The 23,226-nt window shown below is 48.2% G+C and overlaps 4 protein-coding genes across 4 annotated transcripts; 3 read left to right on the top strand and 1 right to left on the bottom strand.

The window, feature by feature from the left end:
• Window positions 1-15: 15 nt before the first annotated feature.
• Window positions 16-1,305, top strand: TRUGW13939_08771 (uncharacterized protein; the record flags this gene model as incomplete). The annotated part of the gene is made up of 1 exon (XM_035491900.1): window positions 16-1,305. The coding sequence occupies one exon, from the start codon at window positions 16-18 to the stop codon at window positions 1,303-1,305; it is 1,290 nt and encodes a 429-aa protein (XP_035347793.1).
• Window positions 1,306-6,574: 5,269 nt separating this feature from the next.
• On the top strand, window positions 6,575-7,165 carry TRUGW13939_08770 (uncharacterized protein; the record flags this gene model as incomplete). The annotated part of the gene is made up of 1 exon (XM_035491899.1): window positions 6,575-7,165. One exon carries the CDS (start codon window positions 6,575-6,577, stop codon window positions 7,163-7,165), a length of 591 nt encoding a protein of 196 aa, XP_035347792.1.
• A 6,344-nt stretch (window positions 7,166-13,509) lies between these two features.
• TRUGW13939_08769 (uncharacterized protein) lies at window positions 13,510-18,051 on the top strand (the record flags this gene model as incomplete). Its single annotated transcript, XM_035491898.1, has 1 exon — window positions 13,510-18,051. The coding sequence occupies one exon, from the start codon at window positions 13,510-13,512 to the stop codon at window positions 18,049-18,051; it is 4,542 nt and encodes a 1,513-aa protein (XP_035347791.1).
• Window positions 18,052-18,554: 503 nt separating this feature from the next.
• Window positions 18,555-22,868, bottom strand: TRUGW13939_08768 (uncharacterized protein; the record flags this gene model as incomplete). Its single annotated transcript, XM_035491897.1, has 1 exon — window positions 18,555-22,868. One exon carries the CDS (start codon window positions 22,866-22,868, stop codon window positions 18,555-18,557), a length of 4,314 nt encoding a protein of 1,437 aa, XP_035347790.1.
• Window positions 22,869-23,226: the final 358 nt, after the last annotated feature.

Genomic DNA, 23,226 nt, shown 5'->3' with positions numbered 1-23,226 from the left:
CTGGGAGAACAACATATGCAATCATTACCTACCATGGCAGGTAACGCTCCAGCACCCAGCTCCTCAGGTGACAGCACCCTTGTAACGGAACTTAGGGATGCTATACAACGTATCCAGGCACTCGAACAGAAAATGACGCAAGTGTCAACTACCGGTACTGCAGCAGGTGGAGACAATCGACTAATCGGGACGGTTGAACCATTCTTGGGAGCTTTCGGAACCCTTGATACCTTCCTGACCCAAATGACAATTTACTTTGCGAACAAGGAACTCGTCACGATTCATAAGATTCAGAATGTCAAACAAGTCAGATCTGTTAGGGAATACATCTCGAACTACCTTCGAGTGTCCAACGGCCTCAAGTATAGTGATCAAGGACACCGCGACCAGTTCTATCAAGGACTCAAAAAAAGCGTCAAGGATATGATATCTATAATGAACCCTCGACCAGAAACTTTTCGAGATATGATAAAAGTTGCATCACGAATTGATTTACAACAATATAACCGTCAAATGGAAAAGAAAAGCCACGGTTATTTTAGAGGAAATCATCAAACTAGTATGTCACAACGAGGAGGGCCTCAGTATGACAAAGATGGAGATATTAGGATACAGCCTAATTCCGCGATTAGCAAGAAAGAAATGGCACGGCGCAAGAAGGACAAGGCCTGTTACAAGTGTGGGCGAAAGGGACACTTTTCACGACAGTGTAGGCAAGATCAAAAAGACCAGAACAATGACGTCAGCTCTCACGGGGTATCGGTTGCCCACCAAAACACTACTCCCGATGAGAGTGATGAAGAAGAAGATTCACATGTCGACGAAGTCAAGGACTTCTGGGGACCAATAATAGAAAAAAGACAGGGCTTGGAAAGGGAACCACCCCAGGAAGAAGCTAAACCGGGAGAAGCGCACCCCCATCAACAGTCCGGTCAGAACGGAGAAGGACAAATCGAACGCGGTAAAACCCAGCACCCCCTGATGTTTCGAGACGACGGGAGAAATAGCCATGAGGCCTCAAACCGAGAACAAAGGAGAACCCTGCAACAGTTAGAAGTAAACGGCTGGCTACTAGAAGGAATCCCCCAGATCACTAAGGAACAATGGAATTTGGTCCTAGGAACAACCACGAAGGACAAGGAAACACAGACAGAAATCCCCGAAACAGGAAGTGAATCCACTGAAACGACAAGCAGCTTTCAGGAATTCGACTACAAGGATCCTACGACGAAGTTATGCAGTTGCACGATACCAAAAGCCACAAGCTGGGAAGACTCCATCCAAACCTGGAAACATCATGCTTGAAAGCACCACTACTTTGCTGGCTTAAAATGAAATAATCAGGAGGATTCACAATCTTCTACAGTATGTACTTTTGAAGTTCTCCCTCCTCTTTTATTTTCCTTGTCCCTCTTTCCATAGATGATTAAGAAAAAAAGTTGATATGATGGGCTCCAGTGGGCCTAAGTCAGTGGAAAAGATTACAGTATAACTTGAAGTGAAAAATATATTTCAATGCCTAACCTACCCGATTTACTCCTCTATAATATGTAGCTAGTGGAGTTATTAGCTAATAATAGAATAGTGTTGTACGCAGTGTTTTAAATAAAATATGATAATATCTAATAATATACAATTAACCTGATGCGTATTATGGTATAAGTAAGCGCCTTGGCAGTGGGACAGAGTGAATGAAAGAGTGTGTAAATAAGTGAAGGTGGTTTCGAATTTGGCTGTACAAAAAAGCCAGCTCTGTTCGACACGAGATCAACGTAGCATATGGGATACTGTCCTACGAGAATGATTCGAAACGCCAATTCTTTTGTTAACTAAGTGATAGTAAGTTGTTCATTGATTCTTCTAATACAGGTGGGGGTGACTGTCACATATATATACAAGTTCCCAATCCCTGCCACACTGTTTCAGCCACCGGGATACTTAACATCTTTATCGGGCGGAAGGATCGAGCGATTATCCTAGTATCAAAGGTTTCTTAAAGCAGGTTTCAGAGAACGGACATAAATATCCACATGTTTATGATTGTTCCATTACAGATCCTACAAGACATCGGTTCGGTTTTCAATGTCGAGAAAATTGAGGGGGTGTGAATCAGGCTTTGACGGAAAAAACACTGAAGCGCCCACTCAACAGCCGTGGGACAAGTTCTGCCCATGGCTAGTTAGCGGCCACGATATATACACAAGAATATATCAGTCGTCTAAATTATTGTCTCGATTTGTACATTCTGCCCTATTGTTAAAATCCTACTTTCCTGATGTCAACATGGTCAGCCTGCCTGTCAGTTATGAAACCTTTATCCAAGAACCACTCACGGCATTCCGCGAGAGATTGGTCATCTACAATGGGCTCCACAACGTGCGCAAGAGTTCCGCTCTGAACCCTTTGCGGGCCGGCAATTCATGAACTAGGAATTGATCAAAATAACTGAATTGACTGTGTGTAAACAGGATTTGTATGTGGTTCGCTAATAAAGCCTATTTTCTTTTGGTGCTTGCACGTGACCGTAGGTTGGGATGGCGGCTGGACACACCGTACCTCCTCCTCCGATCTCCGATCATCTTTTTTTGATCCCTGATTGTCCTTTTCTGATCCCTGATTGTCTTTTTTTGATCTCTGATCGTCCTTCTATAATATTTAATCTTTTTGGTCACGTAATTTAGAAATATCGCATTTTCCTACATAGTGTCAGCCATGACAAGGAATATACATGGTTAGAGTGTAGGGTGCGATACATACATCAAAGGCCGGTGGATTTACTTCATTCATTGTGTTTTTTGTGCGTGCGTGATCTTCAGGTGCCGAGTCTGGAGCTTGTGATGGGGATGGTCCTTCCATGTTGATGGAAGGGTTCAATGTTGGCCGAAGAAGTTTCAGGAAGTGAATGCGGTGGGAACAGGATGCGGTTTATATGCTGTCCATTATGCCTCTACGCTAGTCTATCTCCAGTATAGCGCTAGAAGCTCGTTTTGAATTAGCAGTGGGCTGAGTGAATCAGAGAGTATGTAAATAGGTGAAGCTGGTTTTGAATCTGCCTGTACTGTATTGTTTATACAGTATTGTATTTAGTTCCAGTTTAAATAACATCAAGAAGGAAACTTGGAGAATGACTTTCACGCCGCAGATGACACACATAACCAGAAGGGCGATGCTCCTTTTTTCACCGGCTCCATTACCGCTGACATCAATGCGGAACGCCAAAATCCCGATATTCGCATTCTCGATACATTGTTAAACTTAGTATCCAGCAGGTCCCATGCCGCGACCAGTAATAATCAAGCCCGGAAGAGGACACCATTAATCCGTTACACAGTTAGATGCAAGACGACGCCTCTCAATGACTGGGATGATCCTCATTATTTGACTACGGCTTTCCCGACCCTCTTCCCGATAGGTATAGGGGGACATCTAGAAGAACGAACAACACCAATATCAATTGCAGCTTACGCAACATGGGCTCTAACTCATCACAGTAGAAGGTAGGTCTTCTGCACAAAAGTACCGACACTTCTACTGATATTTCTAGGTTTGCTCGACATAAAACCTTCATGTATCTGCTCTATGACATTATTCTACTCCGACGCTCTTCTCTAGGAAATTCCCTACTCATCAAACGCCACCAATGGACGTTAATCTCACGAGACATTGAAAGCTTGACAGCCATGCAACTTCAAACTGCAGCACAAGCGATATCGGCAGGCCAAAAGGTCGAGAATCCCGCAATTCAGAAACTATTACAGAATATCATCAGCATTGGTATGCACGTTCCAGGTTCATACGCGGATTACTCTGAAGGTGCAAACTACTGTAACGTTAGGAGGAGACCTAGTAGTCGGGCAGTGTCTCGTCCATACATTTCCCGTGTATAGAGGAGACGATTCCAACTAATGAGGAATACTGATACAGTACCATACTACCGTATTTAATGACTTCAGTTGGACAGCTTCCAACGCCACTGGTGTCGCCCACCTCCAATAGGTCACCACTGTAGGAATCATGTTCCCCCAGTCTGGTCAAGTCTACGGATATTATTGATCGTTAGAAAAGTAATCATGCCAGAGAGAGCTGCGAGGTTGAATCGACTGCTTTCTAGTTCACCAAATGAGACACTCTGGAGCACCTCACAGAGTCCCTGTCTATTGCCTATCCATTAAGGAGTAATTTTATCTGCACTGACGTCATTCTATCGCTTTTACATGTATGGTTTTTTGCATTGGAGCGTTTTCTAAACAAACAAATTATGGATTTGGACGGGCTCTGTCATTCGATTGACTCGAAACACTTGCAAGCTTTGACTACATCGGCTGCCGAAAACTCCGACAGCTGTCGGCGATATCATGATGTTTCTTTATCTAACGGTTTCTTGTAATCAACGTTGTCCGCTACATTGCGAAGGCTATTCTCAAACTTTAAATGTGTACGATGTCCCACTTATCGGTAGAATGTTATTCTTACTGTTGCAAATTGCAAATTGCGGGTCACGGGAAAGTATAGTAGGCATATCAATTGGATGCACGCATCTCTATAGAACCACCCAAAGCACGATCAAATCAAGATGTGGAACATGCTGAAACCTTCTATCTACAATTCTTCACAACCTTCATACGGGCCGACTCGACGCCATATAACCATGCTGCCGGAGATAGGATGTTGAACACGTGAAGAAGCGCCTTCAGCCCATCCTATAAACTTACCGACCCATGAGAATCCGCTACGATACTGACAGATGAGATGGCATATACGAAAAGTTTTTATGTACGGGCTTTAAGGACACACGGCATATATTAGGACATGTATTAGGACATGTATTAGTAGACCAGTGATAGTTACCCTTCGGCTTAGCCACCGGGCGTGAATGATTTGTGTTTGTTCTAGAAATAGCAGGTATTACTTTCAAAGTTTTTGGGGGGAAAAAAACGAATTTTGGCAAGGTTCCTCCGTAGGTTTAGCGCCCTTAGAAGCCGGGGTTGAGAAAGAATATAAGACTCGACAAGCGTGCACCGTTTTTGCAATGACTGTACAGTACTCAGAATAGCCATTGCAGCATACCGAGTCTCTTCGGGTTCCAATCAGCGCCATGTATCTATGATAGAGGGCACGGTAATCAAATGTCGCCGTTGCCCGGCAATCGTAAACTCCACCACGTACCCTCTGTCGTTTTCCGATCTCTTGATGGGCCCAGGATAAAGGCACCCTGTAGGTCCCGGAACAGGTTCGCGATAAGTATTCATCGACGTAGAATATATTCGCATCAGACTACTCGCACAATAGTCGTACACTATGTGGTTTGGACCCATGAGTAGTGTGTCTGGATGGATGCCACCATAAAGAAAAGTATAAATGTTCAAGTCAATGAGAGCATCGGGAAAGTTGATCACGACATCGCCTTGTTGATACGTATGCATCTGTAGTGAATTTCGAAAAGCTGTCCAACTATTTCGTGCGAAGCGGTATGGGCTGTCGTTTTCTACGATCAATGCCATATAGCGATTTCTGTCAAATCGCTGAGGATCTTGTTCAATATCGCCTATCAGGCTGAAAAATATTTTCTGTTGCCAGCATTGGTCCAAAAACCCCATATCATTGAAAAGTAAAGACCAAATTTCATTGTACTCTCCTGGGCGACCGTATGCGATATAAGACTTGACTGGACGCGATGGGTGCTCCATCTTCAGCGATGATGTTGTTAATAAGAAACCAGTCCTTGTTTATATACTTTTTTGTAGTCGCTTTATCGGCATATAAGGTAGCACTATTCGTATAGGTTGAGATAAGGGTCTTAATGATAGCAGAAACCAAATGTGCTGGCAGCATATTAGCTAGATGCTATCTCTAGTGTCTCACTAAGATGTGGAAAAAAAAGTCAAAAAGAGCTGGCCAAAGATTTTCTGGTATCCTTGGCTGTAAAGTAGTTCATCTGCCGTTATCAAGCTTTTTACTACGTCAACTGCGGACAATATAATTTAGCAAGAATACTCCTTGCCCCATGGGTTGTTACGGGAGACCAATTTTCAGAGGTTCGCATGGGCCAAGAATTGAGCCCAAGGGTCAAGGGTAGGTGAAAACAAAGACATGTCTTTCACCTGGCCTCAATTATGATAGACCACACATTGTCCTTCGTCTTCTACTACCCATCCAAATCACGTAAGTGACAAACCAAGGCTTTTGGTTTATATACGTCCAACCCACAGGCGATTCTCTGTAACAATTTAAATTCTCAATATCCGAGAAAGCCTGTCTGGAATTCTTCCCTTTTAAACTTGCTTTGAATCCTAGTGGACTCGGTCCTTCCAAGCCTGATTGCCTGCAAAGACCATGGAGATCACCCCTAACTCTGGAGATATTGACTCTGAATTCAAACGTCTGAAAAAATTGCACGAAATACAGTGCGATCAAAATCTAGTTTTGTTTGTCGAAAAGTTCCATTCATCGTTTCGGTCGCAAAAAGCCCTAGAACGAGATATCTATAACAGGTCTCTCCTTCATTACGCTGCCATGGGGGACTGTTCCAACCTCCTTCATTTTCTCCTGCATCAGAACTGCGAATGAAGAGCAGATGCAGTTGTTTCAAAACGTAGCAGAATGCAAGGTTCCAGAGACACCATACGCGAAGAATATCGAGCGGGGTCTGAAAGCCACGTTGGCGCTTTGGAACGAAACGAATGAAATGAAGATGCGGTTTGTCAGCAGTGAAAACGATGATATCGACATGGCGGTGGATCGAAAGGAGGGAACCTTGAACGTTCACCAGAGATGGCTGAAGTATGAAGAAATGCACCAGAAGCATCGATGCAGGGAGCTGGTTCTGAGCGATTGTTTCGTTTGTGACCATATCATTGAAGAAATGACCAGAATTATTTTGGGTGCCATATACAGACTCACTGTGCGCGACCAGGAAGGGGTTTTACGTGGTGTAAGGAACCACCTTCGGTGGATGCCACGCGATATTTGCGCTCGACAAGGCAACCAGCCCGGATGCCTACAAGTGAGCTGGCGAGATGGTGAGTTGGAGTCCATTTCAAGACTAGTTGGATCAGAGTTGGAACATCATGTCGTCCTGCACGAGGAGCGATGTGCAAGTTTGATGACAGAACTGCTACACGGGGAACCAGGTTCGTTGTTGCTGTTGGATAACTTCAAACAATAATGATTGACCATGGCATTGTAGCCGATCCTCGATTTCAGCTGGCTCTGTGTGGCTGTCAACAAATGGTCGTGGCTAGGAGCTGCAAGACAATCACCTTCTCTAATTTGAACTTCACACGAGCTTACTTTTCAATGATAGCTCGGAACCAGGAACTGTCATTTTACGGAGTTCCGCCGCCTCCGATTATTCCGATGGAACCTATCGACTTTCGAAAAAGAAAACGAATGGAACAAATAATGTCTAATCATGCAACGATGCTTCAGAGGTCTGTGAAGCAAAAAAACTAAGGGAGCCACCTTTCTAGGATGAGCGTGTAAATGAACTGTAATAACACTCTGGCGCCCTTTACCACAGTGCTCCCCGCCCAATTGTCGATAGTATGTTGAAAAAAGCTACAGAGCGGAACAAAGGCACAGCTTCAGACACTTGACAATACTCTTCGCATTTTCATACTCTGTTTTAAATTCAGTCCCTATTGCGCTCTTTTGCCTTTTCACGCACTGTCTTTGTAGATCAATTGTCACATCCTCGTCGATTTCATTGAATAGGAAGACTGTTCTCTTAAGTATGATGTCAAGTTTTCCGCCGAACCGATTGTACCCATTTATCAATTCTTGTCATGTCTGCTTCACACCGACCAATTCGTTACGCAAGTGCAATGACTCTTTCTGTGAGGGCTCTTTTGTCTTTCGTTACGGTCATACATTCCCCCTCTAGACGGGTATACGCGTCAATAACACGTAACAATTTTGGCCAGGAAGACCTGGGTATTGCATATCCAATTTTGTTCGGGCCATAGCTGGATTAAAGTTCTGCTGGGAGTCTGGAGGTATCCCTGTAGAACCTGAGGTTCTGTTCATAAATTGATCATTCATTTTTAACGACACTGTTGATGATATATTGTGGTTGGACTAGGTTAATAGGGATAACGCATATTTTGCAGTACTTGAAAGCTTTATATCAGTAAATCCCGTAGGGGTAATGCCGGATGCACGTGGAGAGTCCATGATCCTTTCTGCGATCTTTGCGAGGGCCCATGAGGGACGTCCAACTTACAGCAGCACCCAAAAACGAGAGCGCTTCTTCGATCGCTCGGGAGAGCTCATTTTCTTTGAGGCAAGGCTCATCCATCATCGCATGGATTTCCGAAAAGAGTTTCCATTTGCGCTGCGACGCCATCACGTCTCTTTCTGTCGCGCCGATTCTCAGGTTTGCCACTTGTGTGAATGGTGACGATTGCGTTTCTCAAAAGTCCTGTCAGATGGCTCCTTTCCATCCGAATGGTGCTAGCAAGAATGTATCACTAGGAAGTGGATCACCCATCGCTCAAGTAGGATCCCAAAAGTAGGCCAACAGCACTCCTCAACATGGAACAACATGCAGAGCACCGTATGCCCCACATGAGCAAAAAAGAAGAAAAAAGAACCAGGCCGGGCGAGAAATTCGGTGGTTGGCCTCTTCCAATCGCTACTGCCCATTTTGAGTGTGCTTCTGGTCAGGATACCCGACGTATATGCAGCCTCACGTGCCACCTGTCTTGGGCTTTTTTATTTGCCCCTTGCGACTTTTGATGATACCTTTAGATGTCTATTTGAGTTGGGTTCAAGGATTCCCACGACGATACGACGAGAGACGTCTTAGTCAGGATCCACCGATGTGTAGCTAAAAAGGGATGGGAGGAGTTGGAAAGTGAAGTGGTACGCGCATCTAGCTGGACTTTTATTTCGCAACTAGTTGAATTCTTTCCGGACCAGTTCCCAGCAGCGTCTCGCGATCGTACAAGATGGCAAGCAGTTTCGAAGAGTGGAAGAAACAAATCCTGGGTGGCGACCGGCGTGGGAACCCGGCAGTTTCGGCGGCACCACCGACAGAAGAGGACAAAAATGCGCCCAGCCCGCGGAAGGAGAACTTTTCGAGGCAGGCAATGAATGTAGTTCCGGAAGACATCCCGGCGATCCGAGAGTGAGGATCCCTATGCAGCCGCCCGTGCGTTCGTTGACTCGATCTCTTTAGCAGCAAACAAGACACTAGGATGGACATCATGGAAAAAGACATCAAGGCCATCGAGAAGAAAACGAACGCCATTTCGGCGGATGTCAAGTGTGACTCCTTCTTCTGACACTAGATGAAGTGCTGACGGATGTTAGGGACTTATACAATTGCATCAATCAATGGACCAGCACGATGGAAGGGCTGATGAAAAGCAAGTCGAAAAACGCCGCCCATGAAGCAAAACCATCCTCTCTGTGGTAGTGGAACAAACGTATCAGAGTGAGCACCGTAAAGTCACGCCGTGCTTTGAATGCTCACGCCGCACCTCCGAGTCAACATTCAAACAAATTTTGTCTCCTCACACGAAGTTCAGGGTGTACGTGCATCTGCTCATATCAAGTGGTGGGATCTTGAATACGATAGAAAAGCTCGGAGAGCTTAGTGGAAAATAAATAAAACATCAGCTACCCCACCATGTGCCATAGCATAGAGTACTAGACCTGACTGGTACCGTTCTGTATCGTCTTAGGATCTTACTTCATTGTACGTGGTCCACCCAATACTTCACTCAGTGGCAAGGTCCTGGTTCCGAGCGAGAATGCATGGATAACTTCCGTCCCCCACAAGTCGACTCGATGAGATGAGACTGCTCCAGTCTCGAGACCTGGCAGCCGGCTTCATATCACGCGATGTTCCAATCGAGGTATTTCTGCCGCAAATCCATGATTGATTGAGTGGATGAGCTACAACGTCGGAATACACTTCGTCTATCTTCTGATCGATATTCGATCACTTTCATGCTCGCCTGTTTCTACAACATCCCGAAGAATAAGGAGTACTTTTACTTCCAATTCCACTTAATATCACAATTTCCGATAGGAGATGCAGGCAACAACGGTATCTCCTACTCCTTTCGCAGTCGCTCACTTGCTCACAATGTTGGCTGCGCACAACTTTCGCTTGGCAAGCCGTGAGCCCAGAGCAATGATCGGAGCTCCAGCTATTACAGCGCCTGGCGACAACCCGTTGGTGACATTTCCCAGCCGTCACCCGGTTTTCTTAAGCCCCGCAATTCAGCGGATCTTTTAGAGATCGTCTCACGAATGGCCATCAGCGGCCCATCGAGTTCCTTTCGATTTCGGGCCGCTTCTGGATAACCCCGTTTCTAACCCTGCGGTGTTGAACGAGGAGGCTATGTGGCGCTTGCGACTCTTTGTCTCCGCCGCCACCAACGCCGTGCTAGAGAGGTCCGTCTGGTTAGGGTTCCGTACACCAAACCAACACCGCGAGTCCACACGAATAGGAACCCGACGGTTTCTCCCCGGTGGGGGTTGTTTCTTGGTTCCAACCAATTAGGCATTCACTAACTGAAGCAGGTGCTACGTTGCGAGGGGTCGCAAAATTCGTGAACTGGGTTGATCGCTGGTGGAAATGCGATGGAGTTATCGGTCTCGACTACTGCCTAAAATAGGCACTGCTCCCCTGTCAAATCGGACTACTGCTATTGCCAGATTCAGTTAGCGCACCATTTCACTGTCTATGATCATCCATCTTGCTCTCTGCACCAAAGATTATCGGCGACTCCGCGGTCGACACGGCGCGCCGACTCACGGTCGAGCAAGCGCCTGGCCGCCAGACGCAGCTTTCCCTGACACGTGCGATAACTCAACCTCTGAGCACCAATCGAGGAGATGCACGCAGACGCTACTGCCGGGGCTGCCGGAGCTACCAATTCACATTCAGTACCGCCCAACTTGCCCGTTTGCTCCAGATTAAGAGTGCCACAGCTCGTACCTCGACCGCGCTTGTTCGGTTCGAGCTAAGGAAGATCTACCACGACTGGACAGGTGCCGTAAGAGTTCGCCTAATTAAGTAATTCCAAGCCCAAACATCATTAACCAAAAGAACAAAAACATACCTGACGTTATAAGTCTCATTTTTTTTTTACCTTTTTTAGTATATAAAACAAGACCAGTCAAATGAGACTTCTCGCATGATTCCCCACCGGTTTGTCGGAGGCGACGTACATATCCCACTTACTCAAAATGAGCAAGCAGGTGAGTAACATTTGAATGCACGGCATAACGACGGAGACTCAGAGAGCTAGGCTGCTCACGTGATCCGCATGTCATGCGGGTTATGCGCGTCGTGGCGTCGGCCTAGAACTCTGTGCCGCGTTGTGACACGGCACGGCAACGATACAGAGGGAACGGGGCGGGCCATTGTCCTTTCCAGATAGGGATTGGATCGTCACGGTCTCACACCCGACGTTGGTATGGGCGTCTGGACCTGGTAGGTCCGACGCAGCCCGCAAGAGGAGCGCTCGAAGACGAACACCAGTGGTCTTGTCAAGCCATTCCACCGTTGCTGTTGATAGTAACTATACAGCATATTCGAAATTGCCTTCGCATTCTTCATACTCTCCCTGTTCTACTATGCCCCACTTCCAACATGCTGCCTTGGACCAGGAAGAGTATAGTTCGCAGTTTATCACTACTGTATGCATCTACCATGTTAACTATAATTTGACTAGTGCATGGCAGAAGTATCTCCGCAGTGGGGGCAATGGAACAAAGAGAGTGTAAATAAGTGAATGTAGTTTCAAATCTGGCTGTATATATAACGGAGTTCATTGTTACCATTCAGCGGTGTCGACCACTGTCACCGAGCCACCGACGTGATTGCGGAAGCTGTGTTGACCGAAATAGGCATGGGCCGGCCAACAGCGAGCAGAATCGACGATCTAACTAGGAACTAGTAGAGTGGTATACGAGTCTGGTCAGTCTGCGCCGCAAAATCGATACCAAGGCCGGACAAAACGGGGGTAAAAAAAGAGAAAACAAGAGAAATAGTTTACGACGCAGATCACGGAGGGATCCTCTGGCCAGTAGCAGCGCCTCCCAACAAATTCATTCCGGCTTGAGAGCGTCTCGATACTCATCTGGCGTGGTAGCGACGTCGACCGCGCGAGCGGATCTCGAACAGGTCCACATGATTGGCCTCGCTGCTGAAAGACCTCTTTGGGTTATCGGGAATGTCTCGTCACGATGCCAGCTGCCTCCAGGATCGCCCAGTGATTAGCCGGATTCGCCAGCTTTGCATCGCGACAGGACACTGTTCGTCAATCGGCTTGGACCCGTCACAGGTCACAAAGCCAGCCACGGCAATAGACGTCCTTCTCTACCGTAGTTTTACGCGTCATAGGTGCGGACGCCCGTCTCAAAGAAAACATGACATTGTTAGACCATTATGCTACCTTGACAGCTGTGCCCGATGTTTCTGAGAGCTTGATGAAAGTGCCACTTTCGCGTCTTGGCTCACAAGCTTTGCAATTCGGCGCAATCTGTCGTCCGGAAGATTTTCATCTATCAAAGTAAAAGCCGCTCCAGTCTTTATCACCGATAAAATGGCAACTGGCACCCACTTAGATTTTTCAAAGCACAATGGTACGATGTTTCCAGGTCCTATGCCAGCATCACTTGCCAGGCGCAACCCGAATGCTGTGGACAGACGGTCTAGCTCTGCATACGTGAAATCGCCATCCCATGCACTTGCAATTTACACCAAGCTTACCTGCGGCCTGTATGTAATCGTAACTTTGCCTAGGTACCCAGTAATCAGATTACATGAACCAGGTTGCGCGTGAGGACGCAGTACTTCTGGTTCTAGTTTAGCAGATCCATGTCGTATAACAGATAAACAATCACGCAAGGCAAATCGTACTTGAGACCGAAATCCTTTCAGCTTTGCTGTAGTAAGTAGCCATAGCACGTCAGACCGGATGAAAGAGCGGAGACGAAGGAAGCCGGCTAGCTGAGAATTTCACGTCTGACCATGTCATGAAGTAAGAAAATGTAACGATCTGTGGATTCTATAAGTAACTGTTTCATATACACCGCCTGGCCAAATATTTGAATCCAAAGCTAAATTAGTAAAGTGGAAACGCCAAGCAATTATTTCTGGGCCTAAGCTAGGGTAGGATAAACAAACTTAAAATAAAAACAGCATCAAAACAAATACGCGTTTTCAGAACGCCACTAACTTATTATGGAATAGTGGAAGCGCTATTTTAGCGTTGGATTCAAACATTTGGACCCCTACCGTAAATTACAATATGGGTTCTATGTTCCGCTGCTCGAGTGGAGTCTTGCCTATGAGCTAACATATGCAACCGAGCACGAAAGAAACACTGATGAATTTCGTTTTTATCAATAGTTTTACGTTTCATTTAAATAACTATAATGAAAGTAGTCCATCTGTTTGGAAATTATCTAACCATCGTTGCAAAATAAGAGGGAAATAAAAACAACAATAAAAACTGGAAATCATCGGCGAAAATTTTTGCATTGAATATGGCACTATCTCCTTCACTGTTGGGAAATACTATCATCAAAAACGACGCACTTGAGCAAGTTGCTTTGCTATGCGATATAGATCCGAATCGCGTAGAAGGCATTTTCCCATGCACACCATGGCAGAGAGGACTATTGACGTCATCACTCACACGCGCAGGCGACTATTTGTCACGATATGTGCTGAAACTGCGAAGCGAAGTCGATATTTCACGCTTTCAGGCAGCGGTGGAGGCAGTTGTGGCAGCAACGCCAATATTGCGGGCACGAATCGTGAATCTCCCCGGTCAAGGCTATGTGCATGTAGTATTGGATGAGTCCGTCTCGTGGACGAAGAAGAATAATCTCCAGGAATATCTGAACATCGATAAGCAGACGGCAATGGAGATAGGTTCCTCGTTCAGCAGATATGGTTTTGTCGAGCAGAACGAAGATGGTGCAAATTTCTTCGTATGGACGTTGTTTTGCACGGTCTGTGATAGCTCATCGATGGCTCTATTGCTCCCAGCTATAGAGGAGACGTATTTAGATCAAACCCGGAATACGCTCACACCATTCCAATCGTTTGTGAAGCACGTCGGAAGTGTTGATGAAGACACTGCCGGAATGTTCTGGAAAGCCCAATTCACCGACTCCAAGGCTGTGCCATTTCCACCACTCCCGTTTCCAGCATACCAACCTCGGATAGATAGTACTGTTGATCACCATGTTACGGAATTGGAATGGTGCATGGACAATGTCACAGTATCGACAGCATTACGGACAGCATGGGCAATTCTGGCGGCGCATTACACTGATTCAGATGATGTGATATTTGGTGCCGTCGTTACAGGCCGGCAAGTTGCAGTTGCGGGGATCGAACGTACTGTTGGTCCAACCCATGCAATGGTGCCAGTTCGAGTAGTTATAGATCGACAAAAAAGCGTGGGGGACTTGCTCCAACAGATACAGAGACAGAGTGTGGAGATGGTACCTTTTGAGCAAGTGGGAATACAGTGGATTCGACGTATAAGTGCCAATGTTAAGCGAGGTTCACAGTTCCAGACGCTCCTAGTGATTCGGTCAGTGGAAGAAGATAGCGAACAACGACCAAGCACGCTATTTACACCTCAATTCGATGAAATGACAAGTACTGACGTTGGCGCACTGAGCACGCACGCCATGGTGGTGATCTGTCAACTCAAAACGCATGGACTGCAACTGCGCATTGGGTTCGACTCTACAACTATCGACGTTAGGCAGGTGCAAAGGATAGCACACCAGCTTGAGCAGGTACTACGGCAGGTGTACACCCCAGCTAATAGTGTAAAAAGGCTTTCCGAACTAGAAACAACTAGTGTTCAAGACTTGCGGGATATCTGGATGTGGAATGCAACAGTGCCAGAAACGATCAACCGTTGCGTACATGAGATGATTGCCGATACAGTACAACGGCAGCCAGAGGCACCAGCAGTGTGCGCTTGGGATGGCGAGCTCACATATACGGAGCTAGACAAGCTGTCAACAAAGCTGGCATACCATCTAGTCGAGCAGGGGGTAACACCGGGTGCTATTATACCACTATGTTTTGAAAAGTCAATGTGGGTGCCGGTCGCGATGATTGCCGTCATGAAATCCGGTGGTGTATCACTTGCCTTGGATATAGAGCAGCCAGAAAAGCGACTCCGAACAATTCTGGAGCAGGTAAATCCAAATTTGATCTTATCGTCAGTAGCTAACCATGCCCTGGCTGGTCGGCTTTATCATGCAACGGTGGTTGTGATCAATGACTCGCATCTGCATCTGACACAATCAAGTCTGGATTTTGCAGTGCACTTACCTGAGGTGCAACCTACGAGCAAGCTATATATTGTGTTCACATCTGGCAGCACAGGCACACCTAAAGGAGCTATAATTACACATACCAACTTTAGTAGCGCTCTCTGGCATCAGAATAATGCTCTGGGGTTCAAGCCCACCTCGCGAGTATATGACTATGCGTCGTACGCATTTGATGTAGCATGGTCGAATATACTGCATACGTTATATGCCGGAGGATGCCTTTGCATTCCATGCCAGGATGATCGACGGAACAATCTGGTCCAGTCTATGCAGCAATTCAAAGCGAACTATATTGATTGGACGCCAACAGTCGCCCGGCTTGTGGATCCCGCTGAAGTTCCTGATCTTCGTTATGTGAGTTTTGGTGGAGAGAGTCTTACGGCAAAAGATGCACACCAGTGGCGTTCGTCGACTGCAACAATTAATGCCTATGGTCCTGCGGAGTGTTCGGTGAGAAGCTCACTAGAATGGATCGAGGGAGATAAGACAACTGAGCCAGGGATCGGCAAGGGTATTGGCACCACCACGTGGGTAGTGGATAGACAGAACCATACGCAACTGGTTGCAATAGGATGTACTGGTGAACTCCTTCTTGAGGGTCCATTAGTTGGTCAAGGCTACCACGGCGATATGGAGAAGACAACGCAGGCGTTTATTGAAGACCCGGTGTGGTTACTGAGTGGCGGCCCTGGCGTGCCTGGTCGACGCGGCCGGTTGTATAAAACCGGCGACTTGGTACGGTATAATGTGGATGGAACGCTCCAGTTCATTGGACGGAAAGACTCACAGGTCAAGATTCACGGTCAGCGAGTAGAGCTCGGCGAGGTCGAGTATCACGTTCAACAATATCTAGCCTCGAAGACAGACGACACATTGTTGGTGGCAGAGATAATCACTCCACGGGCCTCTGATAATGCAGTTCTTGTCGTGTTTGTCGCCATATCTGGATTAGAAAACGAGAATTTAGAGACCGCAGTGGCAAACGCAACGCTGGGAGTGAATGACGAGCTGACAGCCGTGCTGCCGATGTATATGGTTCCAATCGCGTACATTCCGATGGACCAACTCCCAGTCACAGCGACGGGCAAGACCGATCGGCGGCGACTTCGCGAAATAGGTTCGTCCTTCTCGCTCAGACAGTTAATAGCACTGAATCCGTTACGTGGTGAGCGACGGCCGCCGACGACAAAGACGGAGCAAGTACTGCAGCGACTGTGGGCATCTGTCATAGGGATCGACGTTGACAGTATCAGCGCGAACGACAGCTTCCTACGTATTGGCGGAGACTCAATCGGGGCAATGCGACTGGTCGGAGCGCTCCGCGAACAGGGCTTTTTCCTGACCGTCGCCGACGTACTTCAGCGCTCTCAGCTCTGCGAGTTGGCGAAAGTACTCGAGGTAGGGAAGGACGTGGCCACAGAGGGTCTGCCTAGTGTTGCACCGTTCTCTTTTACCCAAGCGGATGATGTACCTCTATTCCTTGAACGTCTCGTCATACCTCAAATTAAGGTCACTACAAAGATCATGGACGTTCTGCCTACGACTGATTTCCAGAAGCTATGCATATACGAAGCCTTATGCGATCCTCCGAGCCGCTGGTTTTATTTTATAATTGATCTTCCGACAGACGTTGATTTTCGCAGATTAGCGTCGGCATGCTCATCAGCAGTCAAATATTTAGACATTCTTCGGATGATCTTCATCACTATACATGGCTCCTTTTGGCAGGTCCTCGTGGAAGGTATTGAAATAGGGTTCGATCTTTACGAAAACCATGCACAATCTCTAGGATTTACAACTAAAATGTGCGAGGAAGATCTGAAAAGAGAGCGCGCACTTGGCCAAAGCTTCATTCGCTTTTTTGGAGTCAGGGATTCTATCGGTGGCAACAAACTTGTATTCAGATGTTCGCACGCCCACTTTGATGGATTCTGCCTCTCCTCCATATTCGACGTCATCTTTGGGCTATATGACGGTACAAAAATAGTTACTCAGAGTCCTGGATTCGCTGGCTTTATTGCTTACACATCGAACAAGAGATCAAAAAGCATTCTGTACTGGCAATCTGTCATGTATGGGTCGTGCGTGTTCAATTGGAAGCAAACAGACGCTGCAGACTCTACGGACAGCTCACAGGATAATTTGCAAATAACGATGAAAGTTAAACTTCCAACGATAGAAGAAAATGTTAGCACTGCTTCTTTGTTCCACGCTGCGATTGCCTTGGCACTCTCTGCCAACTATAAGACGTCTAATGTTTTATTTGGGCGTCTTGTTACTGGGCGCGCAATGTTGCCGTCGGAATTGCAAGAGGCAATTGGGCCTTGTCTGGCAGAGCTCCCGGTCCGAGTCAAAATTCACGCCAGGGATACTCTTCTAACTGTTGCAGTTCGACTTCAGCGTCAATTTATCCAAGACTCTCATTTTGAGTCTGTTGGAATGGCGGATATTATTCAGGAATGCACAGACTGGCCTGCAACGGAGAGCGACTTTGGATGGAGAACCGCGTTCATGCCTGAATTTGGGTCAACATCGCAATCAAGCATCAAATATTCTGTTTTCATCCACGAGAGCACGTTACTTCCGCGAAAAAGACCTGAACTTTATGCACGCAGAATTGGAGAAGATTTAGAAATTACCTATGACAGCGATGGAAGTATACTTTCGCAGGAAATGGTCAGATCTGTACTTGGTACAATTCAGTCAGTATTGGAAGGCTGATTTCACTACTTAGAGCATGTTGTTTGCTGTAAGGATGTGTATCGAGCTGTATAAAATTCATGTCTTACAAATTTTATATATTTACAAATTCCTGGTATTCCAGTCAAGAACTCTGCTTGTTTCTGAAACAAAAATACCATGGCATGTCTCCCGCTCTGGGTATTTCTTGCTCATACATAAACAGCAGCCTTTAGGTACGTTAAAGATACAGTTCGCATTTCACAAAGTCTACTTATGCGTACTCGTATTGATACATGCACGTTCGCTTATTGTGCTCCATAAACACCAAAAGTAATTCAATACTTCCTCGGTGAGTCCGCGTATATGGCTTCAATAAGAGAGTTGATGGCCTTTATTGAGAACCTTTGGCGCTTGTGTTGCCGGTATTGGGCTGAATGTAAAATATACAAGATCAAACTCATTGACGGTTTCCAAACATCATACTCGTACTCACACACCCCTACCCAGGCATACATGCAGGGATGGTCAAATCAATCAATCAATCAACCGGGTTGGTAGCCCGCCTCCTCGCACAACCGCCAAAACGCAGCGCGTCGCTCCAGCAGCTCCGCAACAGGGCCGTCCTCCACTACTCGCCCTCCATCAAGCACCACAAGCTTATCGTAATCAGCCACAGTGTGCAACCGGTGGGCAATCGTCAGCACTGTCGTTCCCTGGGCTATGCTGATCCTGAGAGTCGCCTGGATGGCTGCGTCCGTGTCGTGGTCCAACGACGCCGTTGCTTCGTCGAGAACCAGAATGCGTGTTTTGCGCAATATCCCGCGCACAATACACAGCAGCTGCCGCTGGCCGCGCGACAGTGTTGTTGCTGCTTGGTTCAGATAGCTGTCAGTCGCCTGGCTGACGTGCATATCGCGCAGCAGCGAGACCAATTCCGCGTTGCTGTGCATTTGCAGAGGGTCCAGGTTGTCACGGATCGTGCCCTCGAACAGCTGTGGATCCTGCGGCACCAGCGTGATCGCCTGTCGTAGCTGCTCCAGGGGCAAAGAGCGAATATCTACGCCGTCGATCTCAACATGTCCAGTATCCGGGCGCAGCGCCCGAATCAAGGCCAGCGCGAGTGAGCTTTTGCCAGCCCCTGTACGCCCAACGACAGCCACGCGCTGGCCCGGCGGTATTTCGAAGCTGACATCGTCCAAAACCGGGTCAAGATCGTTCGTGTAGCGGGCTGTGAAGCTGTGAAAGCTCACCCGGCCCTCTGTCGGCCACGGGCTGGGCAGGTCGTAGATGCCTCTGTCCTTCTTTTCTTCCTCCTGCTCGACGCCGACATACTCCAGAATGCGTTCAATCGAGTTGAGATCGCGCTGCAGGATACTGTATATTTGCACAAACCACATGACGTTTTCGGTGAAGCTGGCAGCGAATGTAAGCACCAGGCCAGCGCTGCCGCGGTCGATGCGAGACGAGTTCAGCAGCACAAACATGCTGGTGAAAAACGACACAAGCGAGCTGAGTACGTCAATGCGAAACATCAGCCATGCCTGCGTTGCCCATTGCAGCAGATACGCCTGGTTTATGCTGTCGACAAGCACTCGGTTCTGATGCGTGAAGCTGGCCGTAGCGTGTGCGTAGGCGCGCAGGCTCACACACCCTGCCACGCTCTCAGAGAAGTTCTGATAAATAGGCGAGCGCTGCACCGATTCGATGCGCTTCAGGTCGCGCGCGCCGTTGATGTACAGGACCGTCACCAAGTAGTACGCCGCACAGATGAACACCGCTGCCACAAGGAACACCGGCACAACAGTCGAGATCAGCACGAGCATCATGGCCATGGACGCGACGAGCTGCAGTGCGTTGATTGAGAATCCTGGCAGTGACTGATCCATGGCTTCGACGTCCTTGGTCAGGCGGTTCGTGATCTGGCCCAAAGGGGTGCGGTCGAAGAACAGCGGAGTGGCATTGAGGATAGCGCCGAGAAGGCTGGAGTATATCGCCGCGGACGCACGGAGAGCGCCATGCAACGTGAAGAGGTCTCGTACAAATGTGATGAGCATGTAGAAGAGGAAGATGGCGGCATATACAGCGATATAATACGAGACGTTTGGCTTGGAGCTTGATTCCTTGTCATATTCGGAAGCCCATTGCTTGATCCAGAGGCTTGTGCCGAGAGTGGCGATTTGCTGTGCACCGAACATGATAAGCACGAGTATCCAGTACGATTTTTTTCCCATAGTCGCCAAATATGTGCGCATGACAGCCCAGGCCACCTTGCCCTCGGCCCTGGTTTCTGTGTACGTTGACTGGGGTTCGACATCATGGGGCTTGTCGTCTACTTCGACACTATACTCGAGCGTTGCGGACTCAACATGAGCCTGGGTCGAGCTAGTACCTACATAATCACTTGCTACCAGACCCTCGGATATCACTTTCTCCGGCGTTCCCTGGCCGACTACGCGGCCCTCGTCCAAGACCACCACATACCCACAGTGTGGCGTAACTAACTGCACCGCATGCGTAGCCAGTATGCATGTCCGCCCTCGCATCAACAACCCTTTGATACCATGGAAGAAAACATGGTTCGCCGTATGCACATCCATGGCGCTCAAACAGTCATCCAGGAGCACACACTTGCACGGGCTATAAAGCGCGCGTGCTAACGCGATTCGCTGCTTCTGCCCACCTGACAACCGACAGCCCCCTTCGCCAGTGAGAGCGAGGTCACCGTGGTCCATGGCGGCCAGGTCAGGCTGCAGCGCTGTGGCGTGCAGCACGCGCTCATAGCGAGGGCCGTCGAACGGCTGCTCCATGAGGATGTTGTCCCGGATGCTTCGGTTCATAATCCAGGGATCCTGTGGGCAGTAGGCGGTGGTATTGTTGAAGGAACTTGACGACGAGGGGTTCTCGTCGTGAGCGAGGAATACGCGGCCATGGAGCAGGTCCATCTCACCCAGCAGACTGAGCAACAGGGAAGATTTTCCAGCCCCGCTGGGGCCGCAGACGATGTTCAATGCGTTCGTCTGGAAGGCGATATTGAGATTACCCAAGCGGAAAGGTGAGGCTGGCATCGCAGTCAGTAAGATGTCTTCTCCAGATGTATGGTCAGCGGATGTTCCAACGACTGCACTAGGCCACGAGAAAGTGGCATTCTCGAAACCAACGCGGCTTGAATCAGAATCAGAAGCAGAAGCACTGAGCTGCTGGTATTTGCCCGTCTCCCCCTCCAGCAAGAAGCTTTCGATCCGCCTCAAAGACACATAAGCGCGCATCATGAAGCTGGCCGCACTCGCCATGCGGTCCAAGGGAATTCGGATGATGCCGAAGATAGCCAGCGCTGGGAAGGCTGTGGACGTGCGTAGGGAACCCCCCCAGACGACTGTATACAAGAAAAGCGTGATCATAGTCACGACGAACGGCAGTGCGTGGAACGTGGTCATATTGACAGACCACCAGATATACCGCGCGCGCAGCTCATTGATTTCGGCGCTTCGTTTCGACAACACGCGCTTCATAAACGGCTGCACCCACGCCGAGTATTTGATCGTCTTGAGGTTGTTCAACACATCATTCGTTGCGTGGATTCGCTTGTCACTGGCTGCCAACACCTGCGCCTGCACCGCCATCGCGCGCCGCGCAACTAGGAAGTTGAGAGGCAGCAAAAGGATCATGGCTAGCACGCCCAGCACGCCGCTGATCCCGAGTAGCCTGTATAGCAGCCATGTCCCAATGCCTGTCTGCACGGGAAACGCGACCCAGACGAAATACAGATCGCCGCTCACGGCGCTCACGCTCTCCGCGTCGACGGACATGAGGTTGAAAATGTCACCGCCGGTGGCCTCCCCATCTTCTCCAGATGTTGACCGTGTGATGCGCTTTCGGAGGACCTTTTCGTATATCTCATTGACGAGCACCGCGCGGACCTTTGCGCTGATTTGACGGCGTTTCCACTCGCACTGGCAGTCTGCTGTGCCAGCCAGGATGCCACCAGCGAGAAAACCGCCGACACACAGCCACGCTGTTCCATCCGCAGCGTCCAGATATGTGAGAAATATTTGTATGAGTGCCGGCGAAATGTACACGGCCACGCTGTTGACAGCCGCCCAGCCCCCCAGCGCAGGGGCGTCGTATTTGGTAAGCTGCCACAGCCGGCGCAGCAGGTTGGCTGAGGATATAGAACTAAACTCTCGAGCGATAGTTTCCGACTTGTGCTCTTCACTGAGCGGGTACAGACCCGGCACCTCTAGCGTCGCCCGGAATGCCTTCCAAACGAGCTCATCGAGCCAGGAAAACGACATGCGCGAGAGAAAGCTAGCAGTCATGTCTTTTCTGATGTCGCCCGCATCATTATTATCCATGGGCTGTCGCGTGGACGCTAGGTGGAGGAGAGAGAGGATCGCAAAAATGGCGCTCTGGATGAGCGTAGTGAGAAGCAGGGGTTGTGCTGCGTTTGTCACTACCTGCGCGTGGGCAGTCACTGCGCAAAAAATGCATTGCAATGTGTAGAGTACTACCGAGTGAGTTTGCAGAGTTGGAATCAAACTAGATCCCGAAGACAATCTTAGCTTTACGAGAAGCAGCAAATACGCGGGCGGGCTCGCCGTTGAAAGGACCGTATCGGATTGGTAGCCACGAATGAAAGAGAGAACACCTCCAAGTAGAAGACACAAGAGCTCTAACTTTATAGCTAGCGGTGACAGGACGGTCATGTACTCGGGTCTGCGCAGTATGTTTCCTTTTCGCGAGTATAAATGATACATGCCCAGTATTAGCAATCCTGATGCTATACAACTCGAAGGCGGGAGAATCTCGCTCAAGCAGCTGGACACATAGCCATTGCCCCAGATCGAGCACTGCGCCATGCGGTATTGTCTCTGGATTTCTCTCTCTCTTTATTTTCTTCTTATAGTCAGAGCGTCTGTGTGCATTTGCTAGTTTTGTGAGAGTAGCACACGAAGAATCAATTGCTGCCTATGTATCCTCTGATATTCTCGTTGTTGTTGATGATGTTCTTGTTGCTGCCTGGGATCTGCATACAATGCAGCTTGTTCTCATTATTCATGTTACCAAAGACACAAGGATTAATACTAAGGACCAGTTTGGTCTAATTTACGAATAGTTGACGGAACAAAGAAGCCAATACGTACCCCTAATTAACTATCCCCCGTTCGGCAGAACAACGTCCCCTCTATTAATCCAACAAGTGCGTAAATGCATCTC

The sequence above is a fragment of the Talaromyces rugulosus genome, chromosome V, assembly GCF_013368755.1.
Source record: "Talaromyces rugulosus chromosome V, complete sequence".
Lineage (NCBI taxonomy): Eukaryota > Fungi > Ascomycota > Eurotiomycetes > Eurotiales > Trichocomaceae > Talaromyces > Talaromyces rugulosus.
The sequence above is the reverse complement of the archived record's forward strand: the minus strand, read 5'-3'. Positions and strand labels throughout refer to the sequence as shown.